Below are 12,504 nucleotides of genomic sequence, written 5' to 3' on the forward strand. Positions count from 1 at the left end.
AGCAATGGTAGAACCAACGAATGAACGAGCATATCAATTTAAGACGTGGCTAAATGAAATTTATGACCTTGTATGGAAAATCCGGACGTTTTTATGACTTTTTATGGCCTAAAATTCTTGTTTAGTAACTTCACGAGCGTGTGTTTTCTGCTATGTGTGTGCGCCGTTCTCTTTGTTCCGTGTGTGTGTGTGTGTGTGTGTCGGCGCGCTGCGCTCTCGGCTCAATGTTCTGCTCCGTGTTTGCGCTGCGCGTTCTGCTGCTCTGTCGTTAACGGCCCAAATGCTCGAATCATGTACCGATCGGCAATCACGCACTGGAAAAGGAAAGTCCGCTCAAATAACGTGAAATTTAGAGGTGGATAAACGCACTTTGGAGGTGGGCAAACGCTATTTCCGAATTTTGGGAGGTACCTAAACGGCGTTTACGTGCGTTTAGCCTCCACTACATCCCTGCTTATAAGGGAGATGGCACATTTTTTGATAAGCACCCTATTGTCCCACTCTCCCGATCCCGAGAGTTTGATCAATAATTTGTGCTGGCCAAGCTCATCACGCCCCGAAATAGAGGAGATTGAAGCTTTAACTGTTTTGATCAAGCAGCTTTCCAATAAATCACAAGAGGAGCGCTTTATTTGTAAGGTGAAGTCAGTTATATGCGCCTGACCTGGACTATTGTCACTGCACTGACCACCTCTGCTGTCTGCAAGACGTTGAGAATACTGTGCGTGTCTGTGCAGCTGTTTTCGCGCCTGGTTGGATTACTCCTTTTTACACTGTTTAAACTCTGAACTGAACTGTTGATTAGTCTGCCATCGGGCTGCTGCGAGCTTTCTTCCCTGTTACATCTCTACCACACTCGGCTCCTCAGATGGGTGAGTTACCGCTCTCTCTGTCGGTTGCGCTGTTTGTTTACTGCTTACTATCTGGGTGCGTTGCCTCCTATTTAGTCAGCTGTTTTGGTGAAGTGACGTTCAGGTTTGGCTAACGTGGTTTTGCTTGTGATTGGGCTTTCACTTTCTCAGTATCAACATGCCTTGTGCAAAAACATTTTTCTCTTTTTTCCTCTGCCTTATTTTTTGTCTTACATCTGTGATGGATATTGAATATTCTCCATCACAACTGAGGGCCTTTAACTGCCGCCCGCATCTTGATTCGGTGACGTATGAATACTGTCAGAGACTAGGGATTCTCCGTCGCCCAAGATACATACACCGTTCGCGGCGCACACTCTTGAGTTCCTTTTGTTCAAAGCCTGACGCTCCTCCATGCATCTGGACCAACAATAGACTATCTTCCATGCCTAGACAACTGCCTGCCGGTCCCTCCATTCAGCGTTCTCTGATCTATCTCACTGATAGCGATCAGCAACATACACCTAATTCGAATCCCTCGCATCATCACTTTGCACTTTTGAACTGTCGATCAATTTCGGACAAAGCCCCTTATCTTAATGAAATGATCACTGACAATAACCTTGACATTTTTCTTCTCACTGAAACTTGGCAAGTTCCTGAAGATTTTCTACAGTTAAATCTACTTACGCCAGATGGATATAATTATCTGTCCAGACCGCGACCCTATGGTAAAGGGGGTGGTCTCGCTATCATCCATCGTGATAACTTCCGTATCAAGCAACTTGACTTTCATGACACCAATACATTTGAGTATATGGTTTTGAAGGCTGACTCTCTCATAATTATTTTGCTCTACCGACCTCCTAAGGTCCTGTCTAACTTCTTTTCTGAACTCAGTGAACTGTTGACCCTGGCCTGCTCATTGTCATTTCCCATTCTACTGCTTGGTGACTTTAATATTCATGTTGATGCTGTTTGCTCTAACACCAACCAGTTACTTTCTATCTTTGAATGTTTTAATCTAATTCAGCATGTTAATTTTCCTACTCATACGCGTGGTCATACCCTTGATTTGATTTGTACATCAAGGGCCAATATCTCTTCCATCACTTCTACTGACACTGGTATTTCTGATCATAAATTTCTTGATTTTAGCTTCAGCCTGCCTATGCATAAGAATTGTTCTACAACTGTCATATCTTACCGCAATCTCAAAGCTGTTGATACTGCATTATTTTGTACCTCCGTCTCCTCTTCTAATCTCTCTGATGTCTTTGATATCTCTTCACCCTCACTGATACTATCAAACTATAACTCCATTATCTCGGATATCTTAGATAAGCATGCTCCTGTCAAGACCAGAAGTGTCCCCTCCACACATTCGTCTCCTTGGTACACTCCTGAGCTCCGTATCTTAAAGGCAACTGGTAGACGACTTGAGCGTTACTACAGGAAAACTGGCCTGACTGTTCACCATTTGGCATTTATTGAACATATCAAAAAATACAAATCGGCCCTGAACCTGGCTCGTTCCAGTTTTGTATCTGCTACAATTAATAAATCAAGTAACAAGCCAAAAGCATTATTTAACACAATAAATAAACTTACCAAACCTCCATCTCATGTTGCTCTAGCTTGTGATGAACTTTGCACTTCATTCTTGGCTTACTTGCTAGAAAAGACAGATGCCGTAAACCAGTGCCTCTTTAATGATGCTACTAACATTAGTTATCTGCCGAATCAACCTGGTCAATCCCTGCCTCTCTTTTCTCTGTCTACTCCTTCTTCTGTCTCTGAGTTAATCTTGAAATCGAACCCTTCATCTTGTCATCTTGACCCTGCTCCTACTACTCTTCTGAAACTTTGCCATTCAGTTATTTCTGCACCTATCTCTCACTTCATCAATGCATCTCTTACCTCTGCTTCATTTCCTCTGTCACTCAAAACTGCAGCTGTTACCCCTGTTCTCAAGAAACCCAACCTTGATCCCTCAGTTTTATCTAATTATCGTCCCATTTCAAATCTCCCCTTCATAGCTAAATTACTGGAAAGTACTGTTGCCTCCCAGCTTCAGTCTTTTCTAGTTGAAAATAATCTTTTTGATCCTTTTCAATCTGGTTTTCGCCCTTTGCATAGTACTGAAACTGCACTAGTTAAGGTACTGAACGATCTGCTTCTCTCTGGTGATTCTGGTTCTCTGTCTATGCTCCTGCTGCTCGACCTCAGCTCTGCCTTCGATACCGTCTCCCATCAACTACTCATTTCGCGCCTTTCGGATGTGGGTATTTCTGGTGCTGCTCTTTCCTGGTTTTCCTCCTATCTCTCTGACAGACTGTTCTACATTTCACTTCAGAATTTTCGCTCACCTACTGTCCCCCTGAAGCAAGGTGTCCCTCAGGGATCCGTTCTTGGGCCATTATTATTTATAATCTATATAATACCTCTTGGTCAGATCCTCCGCCGCCATGGTTTTAATTATCATTTTTACGCTGATGACATTCAATTATATACTACCTGTACATCAACTTTATCTCTCACAACTGACAAAATCTCTGCTTGTGTACATGAAATAAAAGATTGGCTTCATTCAAATTTTCTAAAACTTAACATGGACAAAACTGAGATTATTTTCACTGGACCCTCATCACTCAATAATAAAATTCCTACCAACTTCACCTGTGAGATCGCTGGCTCTCTTATCAAACCATCTAGAACTATTAAAAATCTTGGTGTAATTTTTGACTCCTCTCTATCTTTCCACTCTCACATTAATTCTATCACTAAATTGGCATTCTTTCATCTACGTCGTATCGCTCAGCTCCGTCCCTTTATCAGTATCTCAGATGCTGAAACTGTCATCCATGCATTTGTCACCTCACGTCTTGATTACTGCAATGCACTCTTCATTGGCCTATCAGCTGGCTCCATTTCCAAATTACAATACATTCAAAACTCTGCTGCCAGACTACTCACCCACACCAAGCGTTCTGCACATATTTCCCCAATTCTGCATGATCTTCACTGGCTTCCTGTGGCTTACCGTATCAAATTCAAAATTCTCCTTCTCACTTTTAAGTCTCTGCACGGCCTGGCTCCCCCCTATCTCTGTAACCTGCTTCTCCCCTACACCCCTACTCGCTCTTTAAGATCCGCTGATTCCAGCCTGCTCGTCGTCCCTCGGCATCGCCTTGCTTCAATGGGGGGCAGATCATTCAGTGTAGTTGCGCCCAAAATGTGGAACTCTCTCCCCCGTTTAATCTGTTCTGTTAACACTATCTCTGAATTCAAATCCATGCTCAAAACTCACCTTTTTTCTGAATGTTATAATTCGTAATTATTTTTTATTATTTATTTTATTTTTTTATTTTATTTTTTTTCAAAGTTATATTTGTTTGTTTTCTGCTGGTTGCCGCCCCATCTACCTATTCTCATTTACCGTACTTGCACTCTCAACTGCCTGTTGTTGTTCTGTCTGCTGTCTTTGTCAACTGCATTTATTGTTGTTTGTTTATTGTAAAGTGTCCTTGAGCTCTGGAAAGGCGCTATATAAATAAAACGTATTATTATATGGGATCAATGCATGCCGCTACTGAAAATGATCTCCAGTGCAGAAGATGGAGGTAAGGATCTGCTCAGCTCTGTCTGTGGACTCTTTGCAGTCTGTGTCAGTACCTGTCAGGCTGACGATGTACCTGAGCAGGTAAGTCATGGTCTTCTGCAAGTGCTGATGACGAGAGATGATGGCAACAATGAAACCGGCAGGTTAGACGTAGATGTTGCCATTGAAGTCACTGCAGTGCTGTTATCTAGCATTTCATATGACGGAGACATCATCTCCAGGACTCTATCCTGCACACTTTGCTGTGTCAAAGATCTATCTGACTCCATAGTTTCAAAAATCATAGTGCGGATCTGGTTCACCATACTCAAGTCCTGCCATAATGAGGCTGAATCAGAGGTCCTACATCAGATATGGGAGGATTTGCTGTCTTGGCATCAGAGAGATCGGACAGAATCAGTGTCAGCTCGGGTTCTGTTGTGTCTCACTGCTCTCTCTGACCACCTCTACTCCCCGGAAACCTCTCAGGACCGGCCAGATCCTAGAAGATCTCAAAGGTTTTTTAGGGCAATTCAGGCCGGATTGACTCACAAGGACAGTGTGACCCGCAAACGGGCGCTTTACCTGCTCACCAGGTGTGTGGCACTGGCAGAGATCAAGAAAGAAGATGTGTTTACCAGCGTGGAACCCCACACAGGTAGGATGATCTTCAGGATCTGTCTGTGCAACATGTTCATGACTTCTAACGTTGTTCACACGTGTCTTGGATCTCTGCAGATGAAATCCTGTTCAGATGGATGCCAGAACAACAGCAGTTATTGAGAGAATTCTGGGAAGATTTTGCTCTAGTGTTAGAGACTCTAGAGGAGAATCAGGTAGGAATACTTTATTTAGAGTTTTAGAATCTTGAAACCCAAATGGCCTAAACTATAGTCATACTACTTCTGCCTATTTATATACGAAAAAAAAAAAGTAGGGCGGGACTTGATTTTGTCCGGTAATTGATTGGATGGTTGTGGTTTGCAATTTCTGTGATGTCATGTGAGTGACAGGCTGTCCCGCCCTCGTGGCTGTAAACACATCATCAGAGAAAAGAAAATATATTTTGATTATTTGATTCAAATTTCATTTTAACTGGCCAACAAACTGAATATTTGTCGGATTATGGAAATTAAATATTTTTTAACTGCATTTTATGTTCACTTTAATAATTAGATTTTATGCTAATATATATTTAACCTCTCTATTTGTGTCTTATGCTGTTTATTTATCTTTTTTTTTAAAGATTCACGTGATTCGACCTGTACTCAACAGGATTGACGTGCTTGTTGAGACAGCGGCAAAAGATATTCAAGGTTTGTCATGTTTCTTACGTGGCAGCACAATATTAGTTTTACTCTAATTTGTCTTAAATCTGTTCCCCGACTCTCTCCATAATCAGGTGGGCTGTTTTCTCCGTCCTGGCTGCTGTGTGTGTATCAGCGCATGTTTCACAGTGAGAACAAGGCAGTAATGAAAGAAGGAGTCAATCACCTGTTAGAGCTGAAAGCACTGCGTCGTTCTGCGTTTGCTTTGGCATTCTCACAGGTATCCATCCATCCTTGAATCTTAAAGGCATAGTTCACCCAAAAATAAAAATTCTTTCATTAATTACTCACTTTCATGTCGTTCCAAAACCGTGAGAAGATCTTCAGAAGATCTTTTTGATGAACTCTGAGAGCTTTCTGTCCTCTCCATTGACAGCTTTGCAACTACGACTTTGATGCTTCAAAAAGTTCATAAAGATATTGTAAAACTAATCCATTTGAATTGAGTGGTTTAGTCAATATTTTCTTAAGAGACTCGATCGCTTTATATGATGAAGATTTATTTTAGTCTTTTATTCACATTTAAACATTGATTAGCGAACATAGAAGCTCAACCATACATGCTTGATGCGCGAGAACAAACCTCATTAGTTCTTGATAAAGCTCAAACGTGCTGCGTAACACGAGAATGAACCTCATTGGTTCTTGATAAAGCTCAAACGTGCTGCGTAACACGAGAATGAACCTCATTGGTTCTTGCTGAAGCTCAAATGTGCTGCGTAACTCGAGAATTAACCTCATTGGTTCTTGCGGAAGCTCAAACATGATGCGTAACACGAGAATGAACCTCATTGTTTCTCGCATGCCAAATGAACATATTTGAGCTTCCATTTACCACATTCTGATGTGTGATTTGGTGAATGTTTATTTGTCAGTACAAGTCTAAATTCAATCTGTTCATCATATAAAGCGATCATGTCTCTTCAGAAAATTTGGACTAAACCGCTCAATTCATATGGATTAGTTTAATGATCTCTTTATGAACTTTTTGAAGCGTCAAAGTGGTAGTTGTCAATAGAGGAACAGAAAGCTCTCAGATTGCATCAAAAAGATGAAGAAGAATGAAAATCTTACAGGTTTGGAACTGCATGATGGTAATTAATGAAAGAATTTCCTTTTTTTGGTCAACTATCCTTTTAACCCTGTAAAATCTGACTTGAATCTGAATTAATAGTCAGAAAAATCTGTTTTTTGAAATAGAACAGTATAGCATACCTTTAGACACATTTTTTTTTTAACTTTAAAAAAAGTTTACATATTGATTTTTTTTCTTTTCTTTTTTTCATATTTGATACATCAGACTTTTACATCAGGCTCATCTAGTATGATATGGGAGAATTTTGAGCTCACACTTGAGAAGGAAAAAAACATTGTGGGGGAAAACATTCAATTCAATGCAATGCATATACTTTCATTAAAAGACTGATGTATCATATTTGACTCACATTTTAGCATGATTTTTATCAAAATGATGCATGGATAATCATGCAAACCAAAGTTGCTTCAGTCAGTAAAATTCAGTCAATATTCGGTATATATTTAATATATCACTAACAATATAAAATAGGGGTGGAACGGTACACAGAAGTCACGGTTCGGTTCATACCTCGGTTCAGACATCACGGTTGGGTACGAGCTCGGTACAATGGAGGGAAAAGCAAAACAAAAATGCAGAAGGCTTGTGCATGTCTCAGGCTGTACCACCAAAGGAAAATAAATTACTTAAGCCTTGTATTTTTTAAATAAGTTTTATTAATAAAGTAAAGTCATAGAACCAGTTTATTTGTAGTGCACTGACAATAGTTTTATATAATTAGTTTATTAATTAAATTAATAAAAAGACCAAAAGACCTAGAGATATGTTTGGTAATTGTACCTGAATGAATTGAAAATTTATTTGCTACATTTCAGATTAATATATGTTTTCCTTCAAATTTTAATTAACAGTAACTTAAAACACACGGAGTATGTTTTTATGTTTCCACTGTTCGATCGCGCCCGCACCTCACACAGGCGCACACACACACACACAAATATAAGTAAACACTTTGCGACTTTTCGATCGTGCCCGCGCCTCTCTCTCTCTCATTCATATATATATGAATATATATAGATTAGGTGTCCCTAAAGAACCCGCGTATCTAACAGTAGTTCCGCATTACATTAATTAATTTGCACGCGAGTTTTATTTATTTTTATACCGTGTATTCTCCGTGTAAATTTAAGCACCGAATCATGACGCCTGTACCGTTTCAGTTCAATACAAATACATGTACCATTCCACCCCTAAAAGCTACTGGGGTGGACAAACCAGAAAGAATTAAACAATTTATCACTGATATGGAATAAGAAAGCATGATTACAAAGTCTAACATCAGCCTTTTTTGAACTGTCATTATGAAATGTATTATAATGTATAATTATAATTTTACAATAGCTCGAATTAATATGAAATAATGTTATAATATTTTCTAAATACTGTATGCGCTAAACAATGATGTACATTAAAAAAACCCTCCTGATTTAATTTTAATCTAATAGGCTCTATGCACACGGACATTCCCCGCTTCTGATTTGCAGACACACTGAGGGGGCGGGGCATTACGTAAACAACGACAAACGAAATGGCCAATCATTTCGCAAGAACGCGAGTATTTTGCATATGTCTCAGAATGCTTGTCACAACAGTAGTAAACCTTCTTAAAATGTACGTTTTTATTATTTATTTTTTATGTGCCCAAGATTTCTCATAAACAGCTCTGCTATATAACCTACCATCACATTGATAGCCAGTATCCGAACTATAAATATAAGTTGTCCTCACAGTGAAGTTGTGATGTCTAGGCACTAAAAAAATCAAACCTGACAGTCTGTATATTGGAGAGACAAATTAATGAGCGTTTTTAATTTTTGTGTTTTATGCACTTACATTTATAAATGTTTTCAATTATTTAAAATATCTTTATGAACTGTCATAAAACGGATTTACTGCTAAAGGCATGAAATTAGGAGAGATCAACTGATCATCTGATCGTTTTTTTCACCTTGCCTGGGAAAACAAGCGGTGTTGCGAGGGCGTCGCTCTCTATTTGGGCGCACTTTTCGCACATCTACATTTTAAATAACGAACGTGAGAACGGCCCCTAAAGCAGCTCAGACGAAGTCGGTTATCGCCGATATGCAATATCATAGCAGCACCAAAGTAGAGTTAACATTAGGCAATTATTTCACAACCTTCATTATATGCACTTCGAAAAATTACCGAGGACCTCAATGGTGGGTCAACCCTGCCTACATCCGCTCTATAAAAGTCCTGCGATAGACAGTAATTCTATAAAGCTAAAAATGTATAAACTATCAATCATATGATAGAAGGTTAGAGGTAGATTGAGCACAAAAGGTTGTTCAGCAAAGTTTTGATAATGTTGATAATTTAGAGGCCTTAGAAACTCGCAAATCAAATATGATACAGAAGGCTTTATAGGTTTAGGATAGTGGGATCTTATGCCTTATGAGATAGTCATAACCCAGAAATATGTCACATTATGCAAGTAAAATAGTTTGTGAAAGCATTTATTGATAATGAATGTTTTTCTGGTTGTCAGTTTGTTATCGGCCCTCTCATGGATGTTCTTGCAGAGAGCGCCCTCTATCACAGGTAATTGTCCCCTGGTGTTAAAATTCATACTAGGTGAAGTTTTATTACATAAAACAATTAGTTTGGTCTCTAGCTTTGAATGTTTTTAAGCTGTTTGTTTCCACAGGGCACCACAGCAGAACATCAGAGATTGTCCAGAGCTGGGAGTGAAACTCCAAATCTTTATGGTGAATTTCTTCAGCAGTTTGCCAGAAGAGAACAGAGGTAAAGAGGGTTTTGGTCTCTGTTTTAGGCTATTAAATAAATCCATCAGAAAGAGTTCAGGATATTTTGAGTTGGTCTAAATCCTGCAATTCCACATCCAGAAATAATTGCTGTTATTGTGTTCAGGTTCAGTGTTGCTGCAGCTCATTCAGCATTTGGGTTCACGGCAATGGTGCGCAGTCCCGCTGCTCTTTCTGTCCCAGGCCCTGTCCTGTCTGTCCCCTTGTCCTTTACTGGGATCTGATGGACTCCACGCGTTCAGGTACAAACTACTAGCTGCTGGAATCATGAAATCCTGCAAATTGGAGAAATATAGAGAGAGTTAAAGGAAAGGTTCTCCCAAAAATGAAAATTTAGACATAATTCACTCACCGTAATGTCTTTCCAAACCCGGTAGACTTCTGTTCATCTTCGAAACACAAATAAAGATATTTTTTAATGAAACCTGAGAGAGTTCTGGCACTCCATTAAAAGACTTTTCACCCAAAACTCTGATGATTCGAAACCGAAAATCGTACAATAAATACTTGTGAATCAAGAGTTTTAAACCAAGTCTTTTGAATAGACACGGCAGACTTTAACAAAAAAAGATGTTTGTAATTCACATGATCTGCTCATAGTATTTTCATGTTTGTGTTTTTTTCAGAGAAGTTCTGCGCTGTACTATGATCACTCACCAGGTTCTTTTGAGAGGAGCTTCACAGTGTTTTCTGCTCCATGCCGCTCTCTGCCTGACAGATGTGGTACTGTACAGTTGCTTTTTTCCTTCAGATCCTTAACTTAAGTCTGATATTAAATAATAGTCAGAATTATCTCTTTAAATGGAGCAGCTTACCTTTAGACAACATTTTTTTTTAATCATATTTGATTGTACATCTGGATTTTATGGCCCTGTAGTATGACACAGTGAGAATATGTAGTTCGCACTCAAGGAGAGAAATAAAAACACCTAATTTTTATTTTTATTTAGGCCCAAAGTGAGCAGAAAAAATGCAATTAGGTACAGATGTCGTTATTTATATGTCCAAAATGTAAGATGAAATTCTGGTAGCATTTATGTAAATGTCTTTGTAAGATTATATTTAAATGCTTAGTTTTATGCTTAAGTTTTCATTGTAGGGGGGAAAACATGTAATGCAATGCAATATAATGATGATTGAGAGATACACATTTCTTAAAAGCCTGTTGAATCATATTTAATACTCACATATTATCATGTGACGTATATAAATAATGCATTCATGGATAACCTGTGATGCGTGGATAATCAGTTGCTTCAGTCCAGTAAATGTTCATCTTGAAATATTACTAACAATATAAAGTTTGTGTTTATAGTTAAAACACATGTACCACATTTTATAATTATTCTAAAAGGCTTTTTACTTGGTAAAAAGTAAAGTTTTGATTATGTTGACAGTTTAGAGGCTTTAGAAATTCTCATATTAAATATAATACTATAAGCTTTATAGGGTTAGTAATAGTTGACTTGTTTTCATCATAAACTCACCCTCACTTTGTTCCAATCCCACATGACTTTCTTTTACCATACAATAGCTGAGGTGAGGCAAACTGACATTTAAATAACTCTGTACATCTTGTGCCTCCACATGTTGAAACATGGCTCATTGCCATTAGTTATGAAACATGCACACAACTTCCTTAATGTCATTTCTTAGCAAAGTCATTTAATAGTTAATTTAATGATCAAACAGAACAGATATCTGAATGATTTTCTTGTTTTGGCAGTCCACTGTGTCTCTAGATGAGATTTTTGGTTTCCTTGCACATTTTCGAGCTGATGAGAGTCTATGTCGGGGTACAGCACTTTGGGAGGAGGTAAACTCAAAGTCTAACTAAACCAGAATTTATAAGTCATGCACTAAATGCAAAGTATTTGTATCTTAACTAATATTCACAACGTACTAAAGCTCAAACTTTGCTCCCATCACAGCTGTGTAATTGGCTCCAGACTAATGAAGGCCGTTTTCTTCTGACTGACGGGGATTTAGGCTCTTCTGAACTTTGCACTGCAACTTCAGATTGTAAAAGTGTCTCTATATTCAGCTACGTCCAGCAGCGACTCAAGACCTTTCTCGCAGTTCCAGCCAACTCAGGTGAGAGACAGCACAACATTTTGGCCGAATAGGACATTTCTACATCGACATCCTTTGTCAATCCTGTAACAACATTCCTGTCTATGCTCATTCACACTAAAAGGATGACAACTATAACGATAACGGCACAGAGGACCGATATCGTTGGAATCCAACCCTCTACAATGCGAGTTAATTCAATAGTGTGAGAATTTTTATGTGCGTGCTTCCAGAAAGCCGCTTCTCAGACTCCGTGTGGATGCCCTTCTTGCGCTTGATCGGACATATTCACACAAAATTACGTCAAAAAATGCTGGTCTTGGCGAGTATCCTAGTAAACATAGTCTGTTATATCTTAAGTGAGCAAATTGTTCACCTATAAAACGCAGGTGTAACAGTATTTTGGATCCTTGCAGCTCTTAAAGTGACAGCAGCTTAATAAACCAGTTGCTGTCTTTATTTAATGTAAATCAAACAACAAAGGACACAGAAATTCTCACTCATTGCTCTTCTTGACTGAATAACTTTTGTAACTTTAATAAGGATTAATCTATATTTAATTTATACAATGAAGACTATGCAGTGCTATTTTACATTTGATTATTCATTTTCTCTACATGAAAATTACTGTTAGACTTACCTGAAAAATATGAAAAGCTGTGTTTATTTTATTTGTATGTTTGTCTTTGTTCAATTGTATTTGTGCTAATAGTTTTTGCTGTAACAACCTTATTTATTAAGGTTATGGGTCCAAAACAACGAAGACTAT

The 12,504-nt window shown here is 38.6% G+C and overlaps 1 protein-coding gene across 1 annotated transcript in view; it reads left to right on the top strand.

The window, feature by feature from the left end:
• Nucleotides 1-4,426: 4,426 nt before the first annotated feature.
• The window catches only part of LOC309486908 (putative methyltransferase TARBP1), a 38,208-nt gene continuing 30,130 nt past the window's right edge, over nucleotides 4,427-12,504 (top strand). Inside the window, exons 1-10 of the mRNA XM_082154375.1 lie at nucleotides 4,427-5,110; nucleotides 5,191-5,288; nucleotides 5,699-5,768; nucleotides 5,855-6,000; nucleotides 9,386-9,438; nucleotides 9,545-9,642; nucleotides 9,769-9,904; nucleotides 10,289-10,385; nucleotides 11,389-11,478; nucleotides 11,594-11,756. Of these exons, the coding sequence (XP_082010501.1) occupies nucleotides 4,435-5,110; nucleotides 5,191-5,288; nucleotides 5,699-5,768; nucleotides 5,855-6,000; nucleotides 9,386-9,438; nucleotides 9,545-9,642; nucleotides 9,769-9,904; nucleotides 10,289-10,385; nucleotides 11,389-11,478; nucleotides 11,594-11,756 (1,627 nt within the window). The 5' untranslated portion in view covers nucleotides 4,427-4,434. The remainder of the gene's footprint in view (nucleotides 5,111-5,190; nucleotides 5,289-5,698; nucleotides 5,769-5,854; nucleotides 6,001-9,385; nucleotides 9,439-9,544; nucleotides 9,643-9,768; nucleotides 9,905-10,288; nucleotides 10,386-11,388; nucleotides 11,479-11,593; nucleotides 11,757-12,504) is intronic.

The sequence above is a fragment of the Leuciscus leuciscus genome, assembly GCF_965113295.1.
Source record: "Leuciscus leuciscus genome assembly, chromosome: 22".
Lineage (NCBI taxonomy): Eukaryota > Metazoa > Chordata > Actinopteri > Cypriniformes > Leuciscidae > Leuciscus > Leuciscus leuciscus.